The 27,997-nt window shown below is 42.4% G+C and overlaps 2 protein-coding genes and 1 long non-coding RNA gene across 17 annotated transcripts in view; 1 reads left to right on the top strand and 2 right to left on the bottom strand.

The window, feature by feature from the left end:
• Nucleotides 1-24,040, bottom strand: part of afap1l1a (actin filament associated protein 1-like 1a) — a 29,093-nt gene extending 5,053 nt beyond the window's left edge. Inside the window, exons 1-15 of one of the 7 annotated variants that reach the window (XM_032528209.1) lie at nt 23,856-24,040; nt 8,926-9,051; nt 8,706-8,789; nt 8,503-8,586; nt 6,297-6,438; nt 6,048-6,143; nt 5,730-5,944; nt 5,420-5,599; nt 5,194-5,277; nt 4,046-4,121; nt 3,721-3,840; nt 3,428-3,639; nt 2,456-2,601; nt 2,270-2,342; nt 1,614-1,728 (exon numbers count right to left, since the gene is read on the bottom strand). In XM_032528209.1, the coding sequence (XP_032384100.1) occupies nt 1,614-1,728; nt 2,270-2,342; nt 2,456-2,601; nt 3,428-3,639; nt 3,721-3,840; nt 4,046-4,121; nt 5,194-5,277; nt 5,420-5,599; nt 5,730-5,944; nt 6,048-6,143; nt 6,297-6,438; nt 8,503-8,562 (1,519 nt within the window). In that variant the 5' untranslated portion in view covers nt 8,563-8,586; nt 8,706-8,789; nt 8,926-9,051; nt 23,856-24,040. Of the gene's footprint in view, nt 1-1,613; nt 1,729-2,269; nt 2,343-2,455; nt 2,602-3,427; nt 3,640-3,720; nt 3,841-4,045; nt 4,122-5,193; nt 5,278-5,419; nt 5,600-5,729; nt 5,945-6,047; nt 6,144-6,296; nt 6,439-8,502; nt 8,587-8,705; nt 8,790-8,925; nt 9,052-9,739; nt 9,928-9,983; nt 10,191-10,611; nt 10,948-12,807; nt 13,079-23,855 lie in introns of those variants that run through there. The other 6 variants (XM_032528204.1, XM_032528205.1, XM_032528206.1 and 3 more) reach the window with 6 other exon arrangements.
• On the top strand, nt 498-22,690 carry LOC116696942 (uncharacterized). The gene is made up of 3 exons (XR_004333866.1): nt 498-651; nt 11,908-11,923; nt 22,679-22,690. It is a non-coding gene; the product is annotated as an uncharacterized LOC116696942 (long non-coding RNA).
• Nucleotides 24,041-25,697: 1,657 nt separating the features above from the next.
• ablim3 (actin binding LIM protein family, member 3) overlaps nt 25,698-27,997 on the bottom strand; it is a 45,511-nt gene continuing 43,211 nt past the window's right edge. For 6 of the 9 annotated variants that reach the window (XM_032528252.1, XM_032528244.1, XM_032528249.1 and 3 more), the window contains 4 exons: nt 27,512-27,578; nt 27,406-27,416; nt 27,196-27,276; nt 25,698-26,805 (listed from right to left, as the gene is read on the bottom strand). In XM_032528252.1, the coding sequence (XP_032384143.1) occupies nt 26,692-26,805; nt 27,196-27,276; nt 27,406-27,416; nt 27,512-27,578 (273 nt within the window). In that variant the 3' untranslated portion in view covers nt 25,698-26,691. The remainder of the gene's footprint in view (nt 26,806-27,195; nt 27,277-27,405; nt 27,417-27,511; nt 27,579-27,997) is intronic. The other 3 variants (XM_032528253.1, XM_032528246.1, XM_032528248.1) reach the window with 1 other exon arrangement.

The following is a 27,997-nucleotide window of genomic DNA, read 5'->3' as shown; positions in this document are numbered from 1 at the left end:
GCAAAGGGATTATTCCATTTTCGGTCCTCTTCTCTTTACTAATAACCTTGGCCTGAATGAAGTCGATTCCATCTGTATGCAGATGACACTATTTATATTCAAATGCTTAAACAAGTCAGCATGCACATACACACTCCAGCACAGGGATTCTGTACTCAGAACACTCTACAACTGCAAATTATAACTTTCCTCGTTGTGGGACAAATAAAGGTTTATTGATTAACTTTTTATTCTAAATCTCGCAGAGCAAATGAAGTATGGTCATTTATCGACATGCGATAAAGTTTGAAAAGGTTTCCATCTACATCTCTGTTATTCAGTAAGCTATATTTTAAGTTTGACATTGACAAAATGATAACGGACCTAAACTACAGAAATAGTGTTTATGTAAAAGCTGTAGAAAACAATTGGTCCAATCTATATTTCTTCTAATTTTTGAAATAGTTCTCCACCGATTTAGCATTGAACTCCCATAACATTGTCAGACTCACCATGGACAGTTTAAAACCGGAGTGTCAAACTCAGTTTCACCAAGGGCCACACTGGAAAATTAGAATCCCATCATGTAGACTTTATTGCTTTTATGTCATCAAAAAAGTCAAATATCTTTGACTGTATTATTGCATGTCTCCTATAGTCTTCTCACATACAGTTTGGTTGACAAAAATGTCAAAATGCCAAAAAGAAAGGTGAGATAAACGGTAGTCTTTCAAATTCCCTACACAATAGGACAGCGCTCCAACCAACCAGAGCAACACTAGCTGATACATTCAACTTGTGCTCTTTCCGGTCAGCAAAACTCCGAACACATCTTCCTTTTTTAAAGAATTCATAGCTTAACTCCAAGTCTTCCAGAGTCACGAAGTTGGGTATGGCTACAGCCTGGAGACCTCCTGTCTCATGCCTCCAGTCTCATGCTCTCCCGGCTACGTGAAACTCGCAACTCTGCCGTCCTTATGTTAAGCCCACCCACCAAATCTATACACGATGTGACTGGCCTGACCAGAATTTGTTTTTTCCCAAAAAATTCGCAAGCCGACGGAGAGTTGCTAGGCTGACCAGATTACATTTGGAGGCCACTGGCGCGTCTAGTTTTCCGGGCAACCAAAAAGAATCAAAAATGTCAAATAATGCGACAGAAATGCTGGAAAAAACAGCAAAAACGTTGTAAAAATTGACAAAAACTAGGCGGGCCAAAATTATTGTGAACCAAAATATACATGGGGGGTAGATCAAAATTTGAGGGAGGCCGGATATAGCCCAAGGGCCTTGAGTTGAGCTGCTTACATACTCACTCAATAACCTTCTTAATTATCAAGGGATGCTGTTTTTAGAGATTTCTTGAACTCAAAGCATACTAGAGAAATCAACTTTTAGTTGATCCGTATCTCACAAATGGACTAACCGTCAGATTCCTCTTGTCACATTTCTTCACGTTTCTCAAGGTTTGTCTCTATCATTGAGAGACGAGTCAATGTGAATGTTTTATGGGATAAGTCTTCGATGGGGCACTCCTGCAAAGGATCTAACAGTATAGTTCATGAGAATAGGCTGAGCATCACTGGAGGTTCAGGAATGTCACTTTAGAAAACTAACTAACTAAAGCCACTTACTGGAGCCTGTTCGTCTGAGGGAGACTAAAGGCTTGGTTCTGTCAGAGTCAATGCTGGAGAAACTTGAGCGCCGTTTCCCTTGATTCCCAGACTGCTGCCTGCGGTTCTCCCATGACTGGGTGGAGTAGAGAAGGGGGGGGGGGGGGGCACAACAGATGTGGGATGATGCACAAAGAAGGATGATGACAGAGGGAAAAAATACAGCAAAGTTTGAATATTAGGCTAAACAATAAAGTTAGATTTACTGGACTGAGACCACTGAGGTGTGTATGTTTGCGGCTGTAAGTGTTGAGAGGCACATGTTTTAACTGCATGTCAGTTGGGTTGAGAAAGGAGTTTACAGGCTGTAAAACTGCCATGAGCTCTGGCCTTCCTGTCATCAGTTTGAGCGTTTTTCCTTTTTTTGGTCTTTTTTTCCTCTCCCATGCACACACACTGCTTTTTCTCTGGCCTACAAAAAGCCGTCATTGATAAGGGCGTAACAGAGCACTGCCTGTCTGCCTGTTCGGGCGACTGATATGGAGTGTCATATTCAGACAGTGATAGTCCCCAACAACTGCACACACACAGCCATGCAGCTTCTAATCTCGTCACATCAAAGTAAAGCATTCCACTTAAGGTTTAACTGAACTTGGAAAATGTGTGAATCTGAGCACCTGCATGTCCTCATTAGGGACCTCATCATATGTTCTAGAGTCTGTGGAGGTGCTGCTGGAGGATGTGGCCCACCTAGGACCAGAGAAGAAGGAGAAATGAAACCTATGTGAAGGCTTACAATCATTGCATTGGTCAGTGGCCTTGCTTTGACCTCATCCAAACTCCCCCCTTTCTTTCTCACTCACAAGAAGGAATGCCGTGCAGCGTCGCGAATGTTAGCGATGGTTTCCACGTCAACGTAGTCGTAATGCAGTGACTCAGGATCCGTTGTGGACCCTGTCTCTGCCAAGAGGACACCGAGCCACCTCCCAAGTTCCTCAGAGCTGCTGGCCTAAAAAGAGACGAGACAAATCAACTTTGAAATTTGAAAGACGCTAAAATGAGGCTAACTGCAGAGGGATAAGATAAGAAGATAAAAGAAGAAAGTGAGTTTGTTACTAGGAGCAATTGCATAAAGCCATTTGACCTATTGTTATATGACAAGACAGCTTAGACATGAAAGGGGAGAGAGAGGGGGAATGGCAGGCAGCAAAGGGCCGCAGGTCGGAGTCGAACGTTCTGCTGTGGCAAGGACAAACTCTTATTTTCCACCAGGCGTGCTTGTGCTGCATTCCAGCTCTGATAAAGACATGAATCAGGTCTAGCCGCGGGTTGTTGGACAGCCGGAATGTGACAGCTAGACTAACCAGTCAATTTACCAAAATACCCCCCCCAATGTCGATTGTCCAGTGAGTCGGGTAGTAAGGTACTCCGCTTCCGAGATGCTCCCGTTATGGTATGGCACGTGGCGGAGGATGGACCAAACCGGAACACAGCACAGATGTGCCCAGTGGAGAATCGGAGCAATTGTCATTGATTAGTGCAGCTTTAATGGGGCTGGACACGATATCCATAAAAAAGGTCTGGGATTGCCTCCACACAGCTCTCACAGACCGTTTCCCAAGTCGTCAAACATCGCTGCTTTGTCACGACCCTCGGCGTCAGATACCGACACACAAGGCACTCACATGCATGCCAGCTATTAAAATGAAGAACAGAGAAGCTCCGATTACAGAGGGAGTGTCATTCTCTGCTCAGGAGGCCATTACTGCATTATTTCTTTCTGTTATATTAAAGTTCTGATCATCAAAAAAAAGAACAAATGTTCAGTGTTTTACCTCCAGAGCAGCCACCTCTGTGCACTTCCGTAGGATTCGGAAGGCAAAGGGATGTTTGGGTCCCAGCCCTGGGACCACCTCGCAGCCGTGGAGAGGAAGTGAAGGCAAAGAGGTGCGAGTGTCTCCTTTGTCATGGTAGAAGCGCAGGGAGCCTCTGCACAAGCAACACCACTGCTCCCGCCACACCTGATTCACCAGCACCGACACGTAGCCTGCATGGCGAGGAGGAAAAGAAAAATGACGCGTCTGCAAACCTGGAGACCTTTAAAAGGGACAGTGAAGTGGGGTCGGACCTTGTCGAGGGTCGGTGTACGATGTCCGGAGATCTCCTGGCCGGGGGGGCTTTTTCTTAGAGAAGCTGATGATGCGTGTGATTTTACGGCCTGCAGCGAAAGGCCCCCGTTTCACCTTGCCTGCATATAAAATGGAAGCATTCAACAGTTTGGTTTTCCCCAGACTTATCTTTGGCAGGTGGAGATTGTAAGTAAAACTAAAAGATATAATTAATTAATCCTAATTGACTTTAGAAACGTGAAAATCCAGGAAGAGCGCGGATCTTAAATTAATATTTCTTTTGTCAAACTGCTGTATTAGTTTGAGGCTGTGTGTCTGTCTCACCAGTTTCTCTGCAGTTTTCTCCAGTTGACACCCCCACGCTGTCTGAGTCTGATGTGTTCCTCTCTGCAGAAAGCCTCTGGTGAAGAAGCAGACACAAACACACGTTTAGACCCTTAGAACAGCCGTGTCCTACATGTCCCACACAGGATCTGTCTGCCTGCCAGGATTAAACTAGAGCTTGGCCTTCTACATAATGAGCTAAATAACTACACTTGAGTCAATTTGTTAACAAGCTTACATGCATTATCTTACTTAAAGAACCACTGCCACCCATATCTCATGACTATGTGGTAATGTCTGAAGTCCTACTATGGATTTTGTAACTTGGTTACCGTGGTTACCTTGTTTCAAGCCATTCTAGCGTGGTATGTGGTATAGAAAGCCTGCAGGAAGACTCAGCTCCATTTGGGCCAGTTCTCATTAATATGCAACCAGCTAAGCTGCTGGACTCTGATTGGATAACAGCCAGCCAATGAGAGTCTGACTATCAGCGTCCTTTACCCAGCTCATGAATATTAATGAGCTCAAGCAACATGATGTCAGACTGACCAGCTGTTGTGATTGGTCTGATTTCTCTTCTTATTTCTTATCAGTGGCTAGAGCTGACAAAGGAGGTAGCAGTTCATCTTCACATTCACCACATAAGACACACACACACACACACACACACACACACACACACACACACACACACACACACAAACACACACACAAGCACCACAGATTTCAACACATGCAAGTAGAAACGGTTTTGTGTGGCAGGGCACATTTAACAACATAATGAGACTTTATTTTTACTCCTTCCAACTCTTTCGTGCCTCCTCTCGGTTCTCCCCTTTTGCAGTTTATGTTCCAACAGGTTGGTGAGCTTTAAAGAGTATGTGTCTGTTCCAACACTGACTCACCACCATCCCTATCATTGCTGCCTTAACACCCAATTACACTATATATCTCCTCTTTGTTCTACAAGGAAAACACAGGTATCACTGTGTACTGTGTCGAGCCAAGCAATTCTTTAGGGAAATTGATGGTGACAACACAATTACTGCTTGCCACCATTCTTTCCTCACCTCACCTGTTACAATGAATTATGAATTATAAAAACGACAGGGACGTGCTGACACAAACATCCTCTCTCCTGCACTTACCTTGTCAAGTTCAGTTTTTCTTGGAATGATGGGGGACGCAGATTGCTCAGGCCCCACACTCTGACCACTCACCTCTCTGACAACCTGTGGGGGATGTTTTACATGTGTCACTCTCGACTGCATGCTTCCTTATGATGTTGGTTGTTGGACATCATTGACAAGATTGATGGCTGTGTTACCAGTCTGTCTTTACTGCAAGCATGCATATCATTTAAACATAGCTCACCCTAAGCCATCTGTGGGCCTGCTCCTTGCTGTGTACCGCCAGCACCAGTGCATCTCCATTGGGTAAGGTGAAACGGAGTTCATGGTGCTTCCTCTTGCTGTCTTTGGGTGCATAGACCACAGTGCATTGGGGCAAAAGCAGATCCACATAGGGGCACGTGTCCTTAGAACTCTTATAGCACTGCAGAAAGGAGGGCACATAGGAAACTGCGAGTGTAAGAAGAGAAGAAGAATGGCAGAGAATGTGTATGTGTCCTGAATGCATAATTTCATGTTTTGCTAAAGACTTCTTTGAATGAACAACTTCTCACCTGCAATCTGTTGTCCCGTATGACAGTGAGCTGTTTGGCCCATTGGCCGAAGCGTTTCTTGCGCAGCAGGAAGGCACAGATGTGACAGTCCCGGGCAGGAGGCATTGAGCTCTCATCCGAGGGCCACTGATGAGTGAGTTGGACACCAGGGCTCCGCTCTTCCTCATCCTCTTCATAGGACTCGTAGGAACTGCTCAGAGCATCAGAGTCGTTGTCTGAAAAGGGCAAAATAATGTGTTTTATTTGTTGTAAAAATGAAAGGCACTTTTTATCCTGTATATTCAATCATTTTGGGGCTGACTTTGTTCTCTTACTTACATGAGTTTTTGCGGTGTGTATTTATGCAGGTAGTGGGATAATTGTTTTCAGCATCTTCATACCCATCCTCTATAGAGTTGGAAGGGCTAGGCCTGACTGAAAATGCAAGACATAAAAAATACCTAATTACTCCTTATGTTCCATCATAAACTTTAATCCAACTTGTACTTTGTAATTACCGACTAAGGGGTTTTTAAGGAAAAAGGACACTTAGGGTGCTGACTTCAGCAGAGGCAGGAAGATGCTGACCTCGTGTGACGATGTATTCGGGCAACTTGCCCGGACTGAGGGGCACTGCCTCCTCGTAATACTCCTCGGGGGGAGGCGTTGTGGGCAGAGGGGGAGGAGAGTGCGCTGAGTGTGCTGGGGCAGGGGAGTCTGCACAGTTCTGCTAAGGGAAACACACAAACACAACTCTCAAATTTCCCTCATAACCATCAAAGATTTCTTTTTCACAACCTCATAACTACATCATCAAAGAGATACAGAGTTAAACCCTAAAAATTGTACCAATAAATTAGACACATGGGCACTTTGTGGGTCCCTAAATCTGAACGCTTCCACCAGCTTGCAGAGGGTTGAGCATGTGTGCATGGGAAACCCCCACAACATGGAATGCAATCTCTGTTTTTCTTTCTCTGCTTTTTCTCCACAAGTCATTGTAAAGAGTAATAGCCTCTGCAAAGTTGGATTTGGATTAGGAGTGCTGAAAAGATGGGCAGCATAAGACATACACACAGCATTATACAGCTCTGGAAAAAAATTAGAGACCACTCCTTTACTTGTCTTAAATCAGTATCTCTACATGTATGGCAGCCATTCCACTCCAGTGGCTGGTAAATTCCAACACTGGCACACCTCATTCTACTTAATGAGGTGCTGATTAAGTGATCACCTGAGCCAAATCTTATTTAACGAGGAAAAGTATAAAACCCACTGCTGTGGTCATCACTAGCCTCTTGCAATAGGGCCTGCTGGATGGCGAAAACAGGGCTACTAGTACCACACAGGTAATCTAAACAAAGAAAGGAACAATTGATCATGCCAAAAGAGTTTAAAAGAAATGTTTTGAGTGAGGAAAAGAACGGTTCAATTCTGGCTTTACTGGCAGAAGGTTACAGAGAGTATGAAGTTGCTTCCATCCTTAACATTTCAATGACGGCAGTTCATAAGAACAAGATCAAGCAACAGACATTGGGGACAACAAAGCTACAGACTGGAAGAGGGTGGAAACCATTGTCCACAGACCAGGATGACAGCCAACTCATTCGCTTGTCACTCAAAACCCGTACGATGACATCAAATAATTTACAAAAAGAATGGCAAACAGCAGCTGGGCTAAGGTGCACAGCAAAGACTGTGCAAAACCGGCTCCTAGAAGCAGGGCTGAAGTCGTGCAAAGCCAGAAAAAAGCCCTTCATCAATGAGAAGCAAAGACAAGCCAGGCTAAAGTTTGCAAAAGACCATAAGGATTGGACCCTAGAGGACTGGAGTAAGGTCATCTTCTCTGATGAGTCAAATTTTCAGCTTTGCCCAACACCTGGTTGTCTAATGGTTAGATGGAGACCTGGAGAGGCCTACAAGCCACAGTGTCCGGCCCCCACTTTTAAATTTGGTGGAGGATCAGTGATGATCTGGCGGTACTTCAGTAAGGCTGGAATTGGGCAGATTTGTCTTTGTGAAAGACGAATGAATCAAGCATTGTACAAGGTTATCCTGGAAGAAAACCTGATTCCCTCTGCTCTGACAATGTTCCCCAGCTCTGAGGATTGGTTTTTCCAGCAGGACAACGCTCCATGCCACACAGCCAGGTCAATCAAGGTGTGGATTGAGGACCACCAGATAAAGACCCTGTCATGGCCAGCCCAATCTCCAGACCTGAACCCCATTGAAAACCTCTGGAATTTGATCAAGAGGAAGATGGATGGTCCCAAGCCATCCAATAAAGCTGAGCTGCTTGGATTTTTGTGCCAGGAGTGGCGTAACATCACCCAACAGCAATGTGATGACTGGTGGAGAGCATGCCAAGACGCATGAAAGCTGTAATAAAAAATCAAGGTTATTCCACCAAGTGTTGATTTCTGAACTCTTCCTAAGTAAAAATATTAGTATTGTGTTGTTTAAGAATGAATGTGAACTGGTTTTCTTAGCATTTTTTTAGGTCTGAAAACAATGCATCTTTTTTGTTATTTTGATGAGTTGTCATTTTCTTAAAAGAAATAATCTGAATAACAACATTTTTATTTGGAATTTAGAAGAAATGTTGTCAAAACATTTGTAGAATAAAACAAACGTGTTTATTGTAATCAAACAAATGCCTATAAATAGTAAAACCAGAAAAACTGATAATAATGCAGTGGTCTCTTAATTTTTTCCAGAGCTGTATATCCCCCACACACTCGGCCATATGTAAATGATATCTCTGGAAAAGAAAAATTCAATATATATTGGCTACTTTCCTGCACCAAAGTGTCAGCTTGTGTGCTATTTTCTTCTTTAAGATCATCTGTAACATCCTTTAGGTCTCCAAGCTCGCAGTCTAGGAAGGCCAAAAATGTACATTTAAACTCACTTACTTATAAAGGAAACACAGTATTTACAGCTCATTTATATAGATATGTGTCCAATTCACAGCATCGTGTTGGAACTCAAACTCACCAAATGTCTCAAAGAGGGACTCTACAAAGCTGGTGCCATTTCTATACACCGCAGAGTTCATGTAGATGTAGTCGGTTCCTAAAACTGGAGGCAAGGAAAAAGACATTATACCCTAGAATGTTGAATGCATTGCACATTTTTATAATGTGGGTCTAATTAAATCACAAACAAACCAAGAGAATAAAATCAAAGTAAGGCAGTGTTTCCTCGTCTCACTGACCTGATGGCTGTATCTGCTGCAGGAGGTTCCACACGGAGGTTTTCTTCTCCTGTGTGGAGGAACTGAGGCTCTCCTGGTCCAGCATCTTCAGCAGGACGCCCAGCTCACTCACCAACACCTCCATCGCTGCACAGAGGGGGGCAAAGGTTGGGGTGGGGGGAGTTAGGGGTTCAGAGTATCAGCAGGGAGGGCAAAGGTCAGACTGACAAGTCTAAACAAACCAAAAGGGTGTATGTCAAAGAGCCTCTTTCTGCGTTGCTTTCCCTGTCTTTTCTTTCATTTTCTGTCACTTAGCTTCACAGTTTGTCATTATCAATCTGCCACCTTATCACACAGTCGCCCTCTCCTCCCCTTTCTGTCACTAGTCAGACTAAACAACGACAAAAAGCTGGAGTGACAAGAAACACGTCAGCTAATGGCTCATTAACCCCTCTGAAAAAAAGTGGAAGTGAATCTAACAAAACATAAAATATCTTGCACAGAATTAGAACAGAACATCCTGCACAAGGAGCAAAGAAAAGCAGGTGAAATGTTGCAGGCTCACTGACTGATGGGCACATACCCAAAATTCAATCAACTGTCAACTCTCAATGCTCTGAGGGTAAATTAAATGTTCAGCACAGACTGTAAAGATGTTGGCAAGAATATGAGATTCTGACAAGAATAACTGAAGCACCACTTTACAGAGCCCAGAGCAGACCAAATGCACCAGCAAGCTGAGTCTTGTGGCACCTGATCTTTATCTAACAGATTTAGTCCTGGACAAAAAAAAAAGAAGAAAAAAAAGAGCACAAGCCGGTTCAGACAGGCAGACCTCCTGCAATACATATTCTTCACAGAGCTCCCCAGGTTCTGGGACATGTTGAGGACTCAGCTTATAGGAATATATGATCCACATCACAAGTTGATCTGGTCCACTCCCTGTTTTCAGAACAGAACTTAAATAAACTCGCCCAGCTGCTGGACATCCTGAGAACAAGTCCGCAACCCACAGCTGATGTATGCATTTGGCAGAAAATCAGATAAAGGAGGAATCTAGACTTAAGCAAAAGGCTTACCAAACAGCCCCCATGTCTCTCCCTTCCTCCTGCTAGTTTCATAGCTTCTGTCGTATTCTTTCCCTCTGCTTCGTACGCATGTCTCTACCTCTATAATCCTGAAGATCCTTAGGAAAAACCTGACAACTGGCGCAGTCACTGCTGGGCCACTTATCTGCCTCCTCCAACTCCCTCCAACTCTTTCTGTCACTCCCCTCCTGCCCCATTTTCACAGTCCAGCCTCTAGACCTGCTGAACCGTGCATCTTGCCGGGGTCAGCCATGGGACGGCTGCTGAGCCAGAAAAGTCTTTGTTCGGTGGGCGGTCATATGACAACAAGTAAATAAACACAAAATACACACACATACACATGCATATCTGCACACACAAAAAACTAAAATATGAATGATGTAAATTTAGTGAGACGTGTCAAAAGTGATTTTTGGTGCACCTGTCAACAAGCCAGCCTGTTTGAGGAGCGTATGAAGGAGTCTAGGGCAGAATGTGGGATGAATTACTCTGACACAACAACCTTGTCTGTAATCACCACTGACAACTAGAAAGTCTTAATCATCTGGAAGATGTATCTGGTGGTTGTGAATGATGTGTGTTCTACATGTTAGACTGCTCCCACTCCTTAAATACATACATTCCTGAGGTGGGTCTTTCGATGGGCTTCACAGTGCCTGGCCAAGGCCACAGTCAAGAAAGAGCAACAAGAGCTGCAGTAGGTGTGTGTTTTCCTGTGTCTGTATAACCACTTCTTTACTAGTGTGGTTTCCTTCTATTGTGATAAAAGCTTGCACAAGTGGGAATGAGGAATTAATTCATGCCAGGACCTGGAATGTCTCCTCATTAAGATCTGATTCACCCAGGGGAAATGAAGGAAATGGGGGTCAGGTAAGGAGAGGAAACTCATGAGAGTGGGATGCTTTGGCCCAATGAGTGTTGTTTCTCTGCCAGACGTTCCAGCTGTTTAGATTCTGGCTCTAGCGCACCACTGGGTTTCCTCTAACCTAGTGGAAGACAGAACTTTATCCACAGCATGACTCATTTACAGCAGAAAGAAAGTGAAATTTACACCAGTCAGCAATTAACCGAGTATACCTCAGAAATCAAGGCGTCGCTTTCAAGGAATTAGCGGGAAGTAGGTCACAAAACTCATAACCCTATTTCACTACGTCACTTGGACCTGCACTCTACAAAGCTTATTATCCAATTTGATGATAATAGTGTTAATTGTGCCAATATGAGAGGAATTACTGTGTAATATTTGGCATGTGAGGCCAGAAGACCACCCTTACATCCTCAGCCTTGCCTTTGTAATCAAGACCACACTACTCACAGGAGTTCATCTAAAACAGCACATGGTTCTTTAAATCTCTGCTGCAACTCTTGTGTGTGTGTGTGTGGTGTGTGTGTTGTGTGTGTGTGTGTGTGTGTGTGTGTGTGTGTGTGTGTGTGTGTGTGTGTGTGTGTGTGTGTGTGTGTGTGTGTGTGTGTGGTGGTCTTTAATGTTTTAAAAGCCAGATAAGACTGTGAGCATAGCACCTGAGGGAAACTACACACAAGCTTGCAAAAGATAATAATGCGACAATAGGTCTGCTTTCTGTCCCCGGAGTCAGAACTAAACAGGGTGAAGCAGCTTTCAGTTTCTATGCTCCTCATATCTGGAACAAACTCCCAGAAACCTGCAGGTCCACTGCTACTCTCAGTTAAGGCTGAAGACCTTTCTTTTTGATGTTGCCTTTCTTTAAATAGTTGTTCATTTCTTTAATGTTTAATTTCTTATACTGCACTGTAACTTTTACTCTTGTGTTTTATCTGTTTTTATCTTTTAACTTTTTTTTAACTGATTTTGTGTAAAGTACTTTGAATTGCCCTGTTGCTGAAATGTGCTATCAAATAAAGCTACCTTGCCTTGCCTTGCTTTACATGAAAACAGATGTGGTCTGATTAAAGTCAGACTAGGGGGAAATTAGAATACTGAATGTGCAGCTAAAAGAAGGACAAAGCCTAACTTTAAAATCAACTTTGATGGATGGGATTGCCGGCAGCACATAAGACGGGTGCAGGCGGTGCACCATGCAGGAATGTGTAGAGCCATTCAAAGCTCAAACATTTACCTCCTCACACTTGTCTGACAATTGTTGTTAAACACTAGACACATTCCTCACCTTGTTAGTAGTGCACGACTCTGCATAGTGGGTTTGTGTGAGTGTGCATGTACAGAGAAGAAGCAGAGAGACATGTTTGTTTGACAGTGCAGAATCAGAGCACAGAATCAGAGGGGGTTAGAGTAATGTCAGCGAGTTGAGCACCTGTGCTAACATGTCCAACAAACCTTGATATGAAGAATAAAGTGACCTCAGACGGGTGCACAGGGTTTTTCTTTTACTCCCTCCTTTGTATGCCAAGGGCTTTCTTCATGCTGAGCTGAGCTTATTTATCTTGCCACACATCCCACACTCACTCACACACAAAATAACTTCACAGTATGTCGAAAGTGACTAAATTTGGCAGCAACTCTGTTTCACAATACTGTTGCAATCAGACATTTCAAATAATTACACAATAATTTGCATCCCACAAAGAGTCTCTAGTGGCTTAAAAACTTCTGCAAATCTGGGTGGCAAAACTGTGGCTTTCTCAACAATGTTGCCTTTCTTGGTATTTCAGCCAGCTAGCACAACGAAGACATCACCTGATGTCTCAGTCTATGTTAACAACACTGCATTGTTCCCTATATTTACATATCTATACGAATCCTTGGACCTTCTTTAGCTTTAGATACCTGCTGTGCTAATATCCTGACAGGCTACAAAGACCGCCCTTCAGCACTTACCTTCAACAGCACTGGATGAGAGTCCCACCATTTTCCAAGGTTGAGAAGAAGACAAACTGGTTCATTCACAAGCAGATACTGCAGGAGATATTCCACAGCCTCCCTGTGTGCTCCGTCCTGTGAAGTCTTTGTAGTGGAGGTGAGCTCTAGTCTGCCTACTGCTGAATTCACACTTCTTTTACCTCTCCCTTCCTCCCTCTGATCTGTTATCTCCCTTTTCCTCCCTCCCACTCTGTCTACCCTCCTCTCTTTTCTTTTAGGGGGTAGGGAGATTGCGGTGGTGGTGGTGCTCTTTGTGTGTGTGTGTGTGTGTGTGTGTGTGTGTGTGTGTGTGTGTGTGTGTGTGTGTGTGTGTGTGTGAGTGTGTGTGTGTGAGTGTGTGTGTGTGTTGCCCTTCTGTTGTAATCCTAGGGATCGTATAGCACCTGGGAAAGACTTGCTGTGTAAACACGCACATGTCGACTAATACCTAACTCACATTCTTTATTCTTTCACATTCTTCCCCTCAATACATTATTAACCTTTAACTAGTTGCACATAAAAAGTGCCATACAGATGATGCCAGTGAACCCGCTGACATACCACATGCAGTAAGGCATTGTACTTCTACTTTAAATTAGAGCATCTTCAATACTGTAACTTTCTGATTGAGATACCAGTACACATATCCTCAGTGATCTTGCATCCTCTATATTTAAAATGGGTTTTCTTAAAATTATAAAGTGAAAGATTCAGTGGAAATTGTAGAGTGGAGGTAGAAACAAGTTGAGACTTTTCAGTTGCATGACTTATCGCCTTGAGGCAGGCTCATGGGCTCCAACACGATGTGACACGCTGCTCAATCACAAGGGCCCTAACACTGCACGAACAAAGGCACACACGGACAACTACACAACCATATGCACATTAATGTAGAAACTCCCATGCACAGACCAAACACACTGCTTCCTTAGTGAATGCCTGTAGGGCTGCTTGGTGCAACAACCAATCACTGTGAAGTTACTATGTTGAATTATTGAAGAGAATGTCAAATATAAATTCATACTGTTTTGCTCTGACCTAATGAAAAATGTTTAGTTAAAAGAATATGTTTTGGGAAATCTGCATATTCACTTTCTTACTGAGAATGTAATGTGCAATATGGTTTGCTAACACAGAAAAACTTGAAAAACTGGAAAATATATAAAATGGGGAAGATATAAGATACCTATAGAGGTAAAGGTGATTTTGATTGAAGAACACTGCTGAAATGTCACTAGACAATAAATGATAGATAAATGAGTCCTACTGTGCACATATAGAGGATTTCAAAATATACCCTTCTGAGGATGTCAGTAGAACATGAATTGCCTAATAGTGTAGACAGGAAGTGCTCCTAAAATCTAATTTGGTAAACAGGCCAGACAGCTTCCCTGAGGCATTTCAAGAGTTCCCCAACTCTTCCAAATCCTCTAGCTGTGACAAATTCCACAGACACACCCTAATAGACTTGGACACTCCTCTCTGTGACTAAATGTGACCTCTGGCCTCCTCACTGAAGCGGTGACCTCACACAGGACCGTGTATGCCAGAGGAGGGATGGGAAAGCAAACCATGTTGTAAACTCAAATTCATCGTTGAGTCTAAGCGGATGTTTGTGCCAAATTTGAAGACATTCCCTCCAGGGAGTCTTCAGACATCACATTCAGGAGAATGGAACGGACGGACAAATGGATAATCCAAAAACGCCAGCGCAGAGGCATAAAAACACATCACGCTTCTTCACATTATCAATGGGTACAATGAGCTCTCATGCCTCCAGCTGAAACGTTCAAGACAGACACACTGCTAAAACATGATGGACTATTAATTTAGAAAATAGATGCATTTTCCAGATTAACAGTAAGTACCATTTATCAAGTCCATGTTACAAAACCCAGTTATATCCACGAAGAGGTAACTCCAGCTAGACAAAGCTGCTGTGGGAAACTCAAAGGACTGTACCATCTGCGACTCCACAAGAGATCAGTATCTAAGGAAAACTGCTGGGCTTTTCTTGGAAGTCTCCCCTTCCATATTGTCTTTGGACATGTTGGATATACAGCCATTTCCCAACCTGATCTGACATAAAAGAGCTCTTTAGGTTGAAGACTTTGAGGTGTGGGAGTCTTGTCTCATCGCTAAGGCCGGCTGAACAATGTGACCCAGCAACTTTTGAAAGGAAATGAAAAATATTGTTTGTGTGAAAAAGAACAATCTTATCTCTTGTTAAGTGTGTCACACGAGAGGGTTTTCAGTTAAGAGAGAGCAGGGTTAGACTGTTATCTTCATGCCGTGTGAGGGTTATCTCAATACCACTGTCTAACTCAGTCCTCAAAGCAGAGACATGCATGTTTGAAGAAAATAGCTGAATCATAACATTTAGAAAAGAGATGAAAAAATGGATATTACATCTGTAATTCAAAATCCCACCAATGTGTCACACCCATATATAGATCACTGAGGCGTGTGTGGCTGTGACATACTAACAAAGGCCAGGTACGCCAGATGACCAGATGTTCTCGAGGCTGTTAATTGCATGCTGTGCCAACAATGCCGTCTCTCACCAGCCTGTGCCCTATCATGATGAAATCTCCTCCCACTCTACTCCTCAGATTCCAGGCATTTCCCAAGTCTGATGGTTCTCCTCTCCCCAGCGCAAAACATGTCTGGGCAGTCACAAACTGATGGCACCGGAGCCCACGATAGACACACAAAGACAGTATTGGTTTGTTGGGAGGATGATACATATCGGTAGGATGACTACAAATGGGAAACAACTGTCTTCTTGCTAATATTTGGCCTGTGCATTCATATTTAAGGCAGGATTTTAAGGGGAAAGGAAACTACCTGGTTAAAATATGCAATTTTAATCCAGATTTCTCAAAGCCATTCAGCTCTACGGGGCATATTAGGACTTTCAGCTCACTGTTTTGGTATTACGACTTGCAACTTTACTGTTTTGGTTCACTCTCACCACTCTCATCAGGGCTGTCCCCAGACATAGGAAGCAGCCATTCAGCCAAAACCCAAAAAGTACTATATCATTAACAGCACTTTGCATATCTGTAAAACACACACAGAGTGGATATAAATGTTCCTCTATTCATTTAAGGGTCAGGGAAATTTTACTTTTTTTATTTGCAGGAGAACCAACCAAATGGTCCTTAAATGCAGCAGAAACCCAGACACCCTGACAGAAACCCAGATGGCAGGTAGCCAAGTCATAAGTCCAATATACAAAGATTAAGCTGCCAGTCATCAAAGCAAACATTTTTTGACTGATTTTGATTTTATTCTGGCAGATGCCAACAAGACACTCTTCCTGTCCTATATCAGTTAATGGTCTGCCCACTGTATGGGGATGCTCCATATGCCCCCTATAGAGATGGACCTTCTCCCACTTCTGATGACATCACTTATCACCTCCGGCCTTCTGTTTCCCCTTCCGGTCAGCTGACCTGCTCCCACTTTTACTGTACTGTCTCTGTGATCCCATTCTCAATGGACTGTTTAGATCAAGGCTAGATAGAATGGAATGTGCCGGCTTCTACAACCTTATTTCAAAGGGAGGCCAATTTAATGGAACTTTTCCATGGGTTATTCTTACAGACCTTATTTTAGCTGCTGCAGGTGAAGTCGCCTTGAGACTGAGAAATCCTTTCTCATGGAGTTGACATGTACATTTATTATGTGGATGGACATTTTAGACAAAAACAACAATAAGCATACATACCATGCACACTGCAAAACATGCAGAGGTTGAGCAGCAACTGAGGGGAGCATGTGGAAGAGCTTATTTAGTTTAAAGGAGTCGTAAAGGCATACAAATTAAGGGAAGAGGGGGGAAAAACATGTTCTCCCCACTGTTTTTATTGTACATGGGACGGGAAGATGCTTAAGGTTATGATAAAATACAGCAAGAATCCCAACCCACACCCTGTGATACTCACAAGCCTACCCACAAATTTAGTAAATAGAGTAGAGATGGAAACAGTCTAGAGAAATACTTGTTTCAGATTTCTTTGTTGATATTAGGTAGTATTCTGTCCCAGTTTTTTTACTGGAAATAGTTGGCTGGTACGTTGACTTCCAGCCTGACACTGGCTGATCGCTAACTTAAAGATAACCTTCAATTAGGTCAAACCTAAGCATTAGCAGCACGCATTCCACAGCACAATTACTTCCAGCCTTGCATCTAGGTTTAACCCTCCGTAAAGTAGAGAAGAGCTGAATTCTCCCTATCTTATATTTATAGACGTCATTTAAATGGGGAGCGTATGTATCCTGCAGTCAATCTCTAGAACAAATGTCTAGCCTGAATGTGCATCCTCACTCCTTCTAATTAGGCCACTCTAATAAGCTTGTTACAGAGAGAGATCTACTCAAAGTCATTAGGCCTCTGAAGCGGCTGGGACGTTTCCATGGTGACAGTGGGGGAGAATTATTGGTTTTTGCACTCCCACTCACCTGTTTAAGCATTAACTGGCTTTTGAAGGGCAGCAGTGGAGCACAGAAGCTTTTGATGTTTGCGCACACACACACACGCACACGCACATGCACGCACACACACACACAGACACACACAGACACACACAGACACACACACACACACACACACACACACACACACACACACCACACACACACACACACACACACACACACACACACACACAAAGGTGAGAGGCAGGGAGCTACTATCTCAGCAGTGAGATTGAGTTCCAAGTCAGGTTAGGAAAGCAATGCTGCTCATTTTCCATCTAACATCTACTAAGTTTATTCACTGGGATTTTGTTTTAGGGCGCTTTTGACACCTGGGTCCGTTTAAAATGAACCCTGGAGAGTTGTGTTGCATAGTTTGGTTTGTTTGGCGTGGTGTGAAAGCTCATTTGAACTCTGGTGCCGACCAAACAACTTAATCTTTAGTCCGCTTGACATTTGGAGTCTCAAGTGCTCTAGGGTTTGGTTCACTTCAGGTCAGAATGTGATCCGACACAAATACTGGAAGTGAACCGAAGACAATGCATTTAGAAGCCTGCGATTTCAACCTTGCACACAATTTAAGGACCAATAATGAATGATAACTGTCAAATCCATAACCTTATAATATGATAATATCGCTCTCGTTGTCCAGGTGACAAAACATCATCATCTCCCTCTCATCAGGCCTCCCTCTCCCTCACTCGCTGTCTGTCAGCTGCTCATATTACTCGCCTTCTTCTAAAATATCTAAACACAAGCAAAACCAGAAAACCTAAGCCGTTACATATATTGTGTTGCTCAATTATTTTGGAGACTAGAAGTGTTGGCAAGTTTCACTCAGAATACCGCGTGACATTTGTTTACAATGTTTGCTGCGTTTGACAAAGTGCAGTGAGAATGCTAACCAAACAAAAAAAAATGCCAATATTTTGCAACTTCACCCCCCCAAATCGTACCCAGTCTACCAAACTACAGGTGTGAAAGCGCCCTCAATAAACTTAAACCTGGGATAAAATTATAAATTGTTAGCTCTGTAATGGCCAAATCTGATGGCTGTGGGGTATCAGACGAGTGCTCAGGAAAACTTTCAGTGTGTATAATGTGACATGGAGGAGAACAAGTGATGAGGAATCTTTTACAGCACATAATGTCCTGACACAAAGAAGGTGTTTCATTGTTTTTTCTTTGTGTGACAGTGTTCCCTTCTATCCCCAGGAAGCTGTTAATGCCAATTACATTCCTGCTGTAGTCCTATACTTTCCCCTTGTCGTGTTAAATCTACTGTATCAAATGTGCTTGTTTAGCACTGTGATAGGCAGGCAAGCTATGAAGGGGATTTCCCCGTCTTTTTTTCCAATGTATTATGAAATAGGCTGATCGTGCCAGTGACCCTGAACAGAAAAAAGAAGGTATAAAAAATGGACAGATGGCTAGAAGTCATTGAACAGTATCAATGGCCAGGTGGCAACAGTTGCATTGGGGTATTTCTCAATATGGACTCAGGTCAAAGTTGAAAGTTCACAGAAGTGTCCATGATGTAGAGGGTATCTGTCTGCTAAACCTCCTTCCCCTCTTTCTCATTTTTCATTGTCTGCTCTCTGATTTATTCAGGTCTGAGATGGCACAGAGAGCTTGACTCAGCCAGCTGCCAGACAAAGCCACTACAGTGCAGTCAGTAAGATTCAGATCCCGTATCTGCCCTCAGTCCTATGAGATCACCACAATGCTATGTCTCCCTCACACAAAAGTATTCACACACTGAGAAGGATGCTATTCTGCAAGTGGAGGCACTGTTTTACTGATGTTGCACAGACAAGGGACACACCACACACACACACACACACACACACACACACACCACACACACACACACACACACACACACACACACACACACACACACACACACACACACACACAAACACACACACAAGGGGAAAGGAGCTGTTCTCTTTCCATTTGGGATTTTTTGCAACAGAAGAAAACACCTCGTTTCTAAAGTGCAATACATTCTACAGCTGCCTGCTGTAATGTTGTGCAGCATATCTCCACGGAAACCCTATATAAACAGCTGTGCAGAGAACGACCATTGCCTACATACAATGCAAATGTGCACCCCTACACGTGCACATACAAATAACCTGCACATATATCAGGCACATGAATCATAGTGATCTTCTCATCTCACTAGGGTTAAAGAGGGGATTTCCACTCTTTATAGGGCTGGTCCTCACTCAAACCTGATTTACAGCTCATGCATGATGGGGCACACACACACACACACACACACATATATATATATATATATATATATATATATATATAATATTTATATACAGTAATACTGTACATGCACACACAACATACTGTATGTAATATAATGTACTGTAAGTATGAGTGTCAGCATGTCTGCACACTGATTTAATGTAAAAAAAACTCTTGATAAAGTCTAATAGAGCAAGCAAAACTAGGTAACTTGTGAACCTTACATGTATAATTAAAAAATTATATATATGGAAGGGAGATTCCCTCTCCTTATAACCCCTTATTATTATAGCTCGTGTTTCAATTGGTTGGAAAAACACAAGATTTACCAAGCACTGCAGAGAGAAGAGACAGGAGTGCTTTCTAACAGAGTCCAGTGAGGCCAAGGAAACCACAGCCAGCTTTTTAACAGTCCAATCAAAACATGGGATTTGGATGTTTAATGTGATTGGAAACTAGGCCTGCACGATTCATTGTTATGAAATCACAATCGTAAGTCACCCTTTTCACGATTTAATTTTTAAATCATTTTGATTTTTTTTAAATTTTGTTTAATTTAATTGTTTTTATTTTTTACATGACTGATGCTCATTTAATTTTACAAGCTCACTGCATCACAAACGCTACTACTTTCTTCCGTGAGTTTTAAACAGACTGGCTGCAACGCTCTCCCTTCTCTTCATCGGGCCCCCTCCAAAAAGATTTTAGTAGCTTGTTTTCGGTTCCCCGTTTCACGCAGCCTGCATATGATCATTGTACCTCCTAAAATTGTGTTTAAAGATACAATGATGACGTGTGAAAAAAGCCTCTATGTATACAGGCTTGTGGTGATGTGCAATGTGATATAGGTGCCAAAATAGTTTGGTACTGCCGATTAGTTTGGTCTTGTCATAGTTCATGTGTGCAATAAACATACTTTGTGAGAAAAAAAATCATCAATTCCAAGCTAAAAAATCATGATTCATATTTCCCCCTGAATCGTGCAGGCCTACTGGCAACAAACAATCTGCAATAACCGTAAAAGTAGTGTTGACATCAAACTGAAACACAGGATGAGCTTTAAGGCACCTGTGTCCTCGGCCCCATCGGACTCCATTGGAGAGCTGCTTCCAACTGAGCATTTGCATCCAAAATCTGGACTGTGACAGCATTACATTTAAGTTACATTAGCTAAAACTAGGACAGCAAGACCTAGGATTTGAAATAATGGAGTAGTGTTACTTAAATGAATAGGTCACTTTCACAAACTCTGCTTTTGTAATGTGACAATACAAACTGCAGCATACACAATAAGTAATAAAGCATACATGCACACATAGTGAGGTCACTGACCACTGGTTAGATGACGCCAGCAGACTGCATTTTATTTGGACTCTTTTGCCCTGCGAGCCTGTTCCCACTGAAATCATGTTTTAATTCAAATCCATGTTTATTTCCCAAATGCATTCTCCACAAGCCTAATGACTTAGATTTGTATCATGAAAAAATAAATTGTTACTCATTACCATTGGTTGCTTTTATATGTGAATAACAACTACATTGTTGGTGGAAAAAACTGATTTCCCATAGGCACACACAAGCAAATACACATTCACACAAACACACAGGTTCTTGTTTCATAGATTTCTCTGTGGAATGCAGTTATGCAAACGAGCCATCTCAATAGAGGAGAGACATGGATGGAGTAGGGATTTCATGCACATGGAGCAGACGAGTGCGTACATGAGTACTATGATACATGTGTGCATCGTTGTGCAGTCCACAGAAGATTACTGTTTTGTCCACACCTTCTTCCATATGCTCCAAAATATCCTGACAATAGTCACAATTCATCATATCTGCTGGTCTTAATCATAGACAATCCCATCACTGCAATGCATTTCTTTGGGGACAGCCTCTCCCCTCTCACACCCACCTGGTGCTCTGCTTCTCACAGTGCACACTGACGCCACTGTGGAAACAAAACCTTTATTACACTGTTGCTCCAGCTGGCTTGGATATATCACTGGAAGAAGCTCCCACCATTCATCTCATACCTGCCGTTCGACAACTTTAACAAGCTCGATATCTGAGCTTGTGTAACTCCACATAGTCAAGCTTTGGGGGGTCAGAAAAGGAATAACCTTTAAGACAAATAACTGATCAATTTAAAGCTGCACTCATCAATATTTTCTAACAATAGCTCAAATGACTTGGGATGTTATGGTCTTCAGTCGTAATGAATGAAGATCAACTTTACAGTTCTCCTCAGCTTTAGGGGACTTTTTAGCACTTTTCAGCTCATTGTTATGATTTTATGACCAGCAACTGTTCTTTTGGGTCATTCAACCTCACTTCCACCAGCAGCAGACAACTGTTGTCAGCAACAACTAAAAAGCTACAGTGAACCCACTGTACACAACAAACGAGTTAGCAATTAGCTGGTGAACACACAGTAGAGGAGCGTTCAGCTGCTTAAGAATACTAGCCTAAATTTGTCAGGTGGACGTGAAACACAACTCCAAATAACTCTTGACAACAGGTTTCCCATATCAGCTGAAAATAAGTCTAATATGTTATACTATAACAGCTTGCTCAATGTCCCAAAACAAATTAATGCAGTACTACACACTGCCCCTCTAGAACCTGGCAACTTGTAAAGGCCATTTATTTTCTGTATGTGTAGACTAAACAATTAACTGAACAATCAATTGATAGAATATAATTTACTACAGCCTTATTTAAGACAAGGGAGGAAAAGGGATTTAGCAGCAGCCAATCAGACCCCGTAAACAGTAGGGTGCACCCCAGGGATCACCAGCCGTCATCGCGCGGTTTTTCCTGCAGCGTTTACACAAATACAAAGCTCAGATAGAAAGTCAGTCAAGCTAAATTCCTGTTTGCATGTGTGTGTGTGTGTGTGTGTGTGTTTGTGTGTGTGTAACTATATTTACTCTATAGTTACTCTTTTAGATCATTGTGTACACACCAAACACACCAGTAACCTCCACATAATCCACATACACTGACAAGGTGAGGACGGATGGCAAATTAGTAAATCATGGACAGGAAAGGCAGTGGCATTGTGACTAAAAAATTGTATATTTTTTTTGAAAGCAAAGAGGCCCTCAAAAAGGTGCTGGAAGTAAAATTAAGTACCATGTATGCAGCTTGTCCAATTTCCTTTCACCTCTAGTCAGATGAGTAAACATGTCCATTACGTTGCATGCTATAATCCCTCTCACATGTTTACCTGCTGGCGGCTGGCAACACAAAGCACTCACGTCTCTGCAGCTCTCAAAGCAGGACCATGATGCAGGAACATCAGCTGAACTATAAACACACTGCAAACTGACTCAAACCTCAAACTAGAAACTCAAATCACAACTTCATATTTGAAATGCTGAGTTGGTTCACACCAAGCCCTGATAAAGCTGTTGCTTCTAATCTTTCTAACCACCAAAGCCCATGCGGGGGGGGGGGCAAGTGTATTTGTTTTCAGTTACAATGTGGGAATGTTGTACTGTGCAGGGGGGCAAATGTACGCCTCCCAGAAAAAACACATTTTGTATTGCTATTTCAACACAAAAGCAGTGGAGCACTTCAGAGATTTCTATGGAGAATTCTCTGCTGGTGGTGTCTGCAGAAATCTCATCTCCACATCCAGATGTAGGAGTCCAGTTCCCTTCCTACAACAACAGTCAAACTTCAGATGAGCACTTGGTTCTCTGCCTCTCCAAGCAGCTGCGTGTGTGTGCGTGTGTGTGTGTGGGGGGGGGAACCAAAGCATCATTATTCATGTGTTTAAAGTGCACTACCATTGTGTCTTCTTACATTTACAACAGGAGTAGGGAAAATAGGGAAAAGAGAAGTGTCGCGGACATCAGATTCCTGAAGTCACACAGAAGGAATATAGCCTACATTTAGAGAATATTAAAATAAATGAAGTGCAGTTGGGACAAACTAAATCTAACTATTATCTTAGGTGTACATTTACCCAGCAATTATCCCATATGTCCCTAGTAAAATCAGTTCAGCGTAGAGAGCCTCTGAGCGTGCTGCAGTCGGATCTCATGGGACGAAGGAAACACACACACACACACACACACACACACACACACACATACACACACACACACACACACACACACCGTGACAGTCAAAGAAAATGACCAATTAACACAAAAGACCAACATGCATATCTAAATCTATCTTTGTATAACTGCAAAGAGAGCCAAACACACACTCCCCACTCAGGGTCTTCTGCAGCAGTGTTTCAGGATGAAAAAGTCTGAACTTACATTCAGGGCCGTTGGTTTCCATTCCGCTGGTGATGCTGGTCACATTGAATGCCGGCCTATAGAAATGTATAGATGTATAAATGGGTCTATGGGAGGGAGCCACCGCTGACAGATACCGGCCATGCATTTAAGATCCGCTGGTCAGGGACCCGAGGCAGACCATTTCTCTGCTGGGTCCTAAAGTCAGCAACCCACTACACTAAGTAGTATTCTAGATGGGGAGTACTAGTTGGGGAGTGTAATACTAGATGGGGAGTGTAATACTAGATGGGGAGTGTAATACTAGATGGGGAGTGTAATACTAAATGGGGAGTGTATTACTAGATGGGGGGTGTATTACTAGATGGGGAGTGTAATACTAGATGGGGCGTGTATTACTAGATGGGGAGTGTAATACTAGATGGGGGTGTAATACTAGATGGGAGTGTAATACTAGATGGGGGGTGTAATACTAGATGGGGGGTGTATTACTAGATGGGGGTGTAATACTAGATGGGGAGTGTAATACTAGATGGGGGGTGTAATACTAGATGGGGGTGTATACTAGATGGGGGGTGTAATACTAGATGGGGGGTGTATTACTAGATGGGGAGTGTAATACTATATGGGGGGTGTAATACTAGATGGGAGTGTAATACTAGATGGGGGTGTAATACTAGATGGGGGGTGTATTACTAGATGGGGAGTGTAATACTAGATGGGGGTGTAATACTAGATGGGGGGTGTAATACTAGATGGGGGGTGTATTACTAGATGGGAGTGTAATACTAGATGGGGGGTGTATTACTAGATGGGGAGTGTAATACTAGATGGGGGGTGTATTACTAGATGGGGAGTGTAATACTAGATGGGGGTGTAATACTAGATGGGGGGTGTATTACTAGATTGGGAGTGTAATACTAGATGGGGGGTGTAATACTAGATGGGGAGTGTATACTAGATGGGCGGTGTAATACTAGATGGGGGGTGTAATACTAGATGGGGGTGTATTACTAGATGGGGGGTGTAATACTAGATGGGGGTGTATTACTAGATGGGGAGTGTAATACTAGATGGGGGGTGTATTACTAGATGGGGAGTGTAATACTAGATGGGGGGTGTAATACTAGATGGGGGGTGTATTACTAGATGGGAGTGTATACTAGATGGGGGGTGTAATACTAGATGGGGGTGTATTACTAGAGGGGTGTATACTAGATGGGGGGTGTATACTAGATGGGGGGTGTAATACTAGATGGGGGGTGTCTTACTAGATGGGGGGTGTAATACAACCTTCAAGGCAGTACAATAACGTTATGCAATTTAGCAAGCTGGAGCCAGCTAGCAGTTACATTAGTTTGGCTAACAAACACGTAGCATGTACGTACATTTATTTATTTATTTGTTTATTTATCCATCCATCCATCTTCGTCCTCTTATCCGGGATCGGGTCGCGGGGGCAGCAGCTTTCTTTGTGGGGGTTGTATGTTCTCTCCATGTGCCGGTGCCCATGAGCAAGGCACTGACTCAGATCCCTTGAGGGATGGTTTAAATGCAGAGAATGAATTTTTCTGTGACAATATAGAACCTTTACCTTCTCGTTTATCTCTCAACAAGAAAAAGAATAGGCCTTAAAATTCCTTAACTGTCAAGATAAAATTTTTGAAATATTTTCTTTTCCAGTGACAAATAAATTAAAAATTAAAACTAGGACACTGAATTTGTTTCAAGAATTGAATTGTTTGGTAAATCAAATATAAAAGTATTCAATGGAAGTAAACTGGATCTTTGTCAGTAAGTTAAATACCTTGCAGTGTTTCATTGTGATATTTCATATAATATCTGTGGCTACAAAATACTATAAATAAAAGGACTATTATTCCTAAAAAGAATATTAATAATAGTAAATGTATGGGTGAATACAGTCTTCATCCTAAAACAGTACGTTATTATATTGCAATGAGCTGGAAAGCATGGAGCTTGGTGTTTGCTGTATGTATTTCATGTGTTGGATTGCACATGATTTTAGGTTACCATACAGCTGCACAGTGAAATGGTTGATATGACAGTGATATGATATTGGTGACCTTCACCTATTTAACCAGAACATTACATGGAAGTGATTTGCCAATCTGTATTTGCTTTCTCACTTTGCTTTTTATTTGCACACATATCAATCCAGGTCACAAATACAATTAAAAAAGTTGCATCTAGATCTCAGATTGTTACTTGTTGTATTCTATATCAATTAGTGTAAACCAAAGGGACACAGTATTTCAGGTGAAAAGGAAAAAATAGGTAAACAAACTGCATTCTTGTAAACCAAAGCAAAGTGATGCTGTATGCTCACTCACTCATTCTTCTCATCTAATCATTCACACTGATAAAGTCTCATAAATGATATAGTGTATCTACATTCTACTCATTAAGATTGCTGGTGCTGCACACTCATAATTAAGAGAGCATAACAAATAAGGCAAAGCCAAAAAATCTCCTCTTTATGTTTTTGCCCTGCAGCTCTGGTCACAGACATCCCCACAGGTGACCTTATAGGGGCACAGCCATGCCTTCCTCCAGCCTTCAGGCTTAAGAAAAGCACATCACTATGTACCGCAGGCTCTATTGCTTACACACCACTCTGGCCATGTAACAGTTTATCAGTCCATCTGTGCATGATGGCTCTGTGGCCGTACCTTAGTAGGCCCTATCTTAGAAGTTCACGCTGGTGTGACCAGAACTTGGTGGGTCATTTGAGGAGATCTAGAACAGGTTCTCAGCCATGGCAGTGAACTGAGCAGAAGTCTACCTATCTCTTTCTTCCTCTAGTTATGGCAGTATTCAACGGACGTGTATGGTATTAAAACAGTCGGGCCTGTTTCTTGAGCTCATTTCTCTTCCACAGAGCCAGCCTGTCAAAATCCTCCACAGTCATTCCAAACACTTGGAGGAACTCCTCTGGGGACAGGTGACGCTGAGAACACAATGACAAAGAGATGACAAAGTTAATACATTATACTTGTCATTTTTTCATTCAAGTCTCTATTCCTCTAATCTAACTTGGTCTTTGTTTCAATTGACATCAAGGTTGTAATTCCAAAAAGACAAATACATTGTTTTTTAAGCAAAAAAAGAAAAAGCACATAGTATTTTTACCAGAATTCCATAACTGGCACCAGAACATAATTTAAGGATATACAATTAACAAACAGTACAATTAATATACTGTATACTATACTTTAAAATACTAAAACTATTTTACAGTGTTTGGTTGGTGGCCTGTTCTGCTTTTGTATTCTAAAATCTTGGCTACGGCGCCACTTTTTAACTAGACCAGGAACAACTTCTTCCATTTCTAACTGACCTCCAGCCTGGCTCTGTCTGCGTCTCTGGGCAGCCTGTTGCGGCCTCTGGTGGTGACAATGAGCTCCTCATAGGGGTAAATCTGCAGCGAGGGGAAGGCAGCTATGCTTTATCAAACCTCGGACATTATTTACAATAACAATAGGCTTATTCAACATATAGGCTAACTCACATGGAATTAATCATTCAAATGATTAATTTAAAGCCTTACCGTGTATTCTGCTGAGAGAAATGAAAAAAATTGAGTCAGTACAATGTAAAAAAGAGTAGAATTAATTGCTTCCATTTAATAGGGGATAGGTGTTTTAAAATCTTACCTCTGCTTCCCCAGTTGACCTCACTGCCACTGTCATACTGGTACTGGTAGCAGTCAGCACTCTGAGGCTGCAGGTGTAAGGAGGGACATGAACAGATTCTGGCTTGTTGACCTCTACAGCTAAGAAAGCCTTTATGCTTAAAGCCCCCTCAGATTGGAATAACCTACCTGTAACATGCCCTGTCCTCTTATTACAGAATCAACTGTACCTGTCCAACAACATGCTAACACTGTAACCACCACTTCCAATATTATTACCACAAACCAGTTTAATTCTCACTTCAGTATGTCAACCTGATCCTGATGCTTTTTTTCTTTATTTCGTTATTTTTCTCCGTCTTAGTTTGTTGTGTCTAATTGTGATTGTACTGTTCATTTATGTCACTAAGGACGCCCTCAAAAATCATTTCTAATAAAGAATTTATATACATTTTTAGCAAGACATTGCATGAAATTAGAAAATAACAACAGCCCTAACAATACTCAA

The sequence above is a fragment of the Etheostoma spectabile genome, chromosome 10 (assembly GCF_008692095.1).
Source record: "Etheostoma spectabile isolate EspeVRDwgs_2016 chromosome 10, UIUC_Espe_1.0, whole genome shotgun sequence".
Classification (NCBI taxonomy): Eukaryota; Metazoa; Chordata; class Actinopteri; order Perciformes; family Percidae; genus Etheostoma; species Etheostoma spectabile.
The sequence above is the reverse complement of the archived record's forward strand: the minus strand, read 5'-3'. Positions and strand labels throughout refer to the sequence as shown.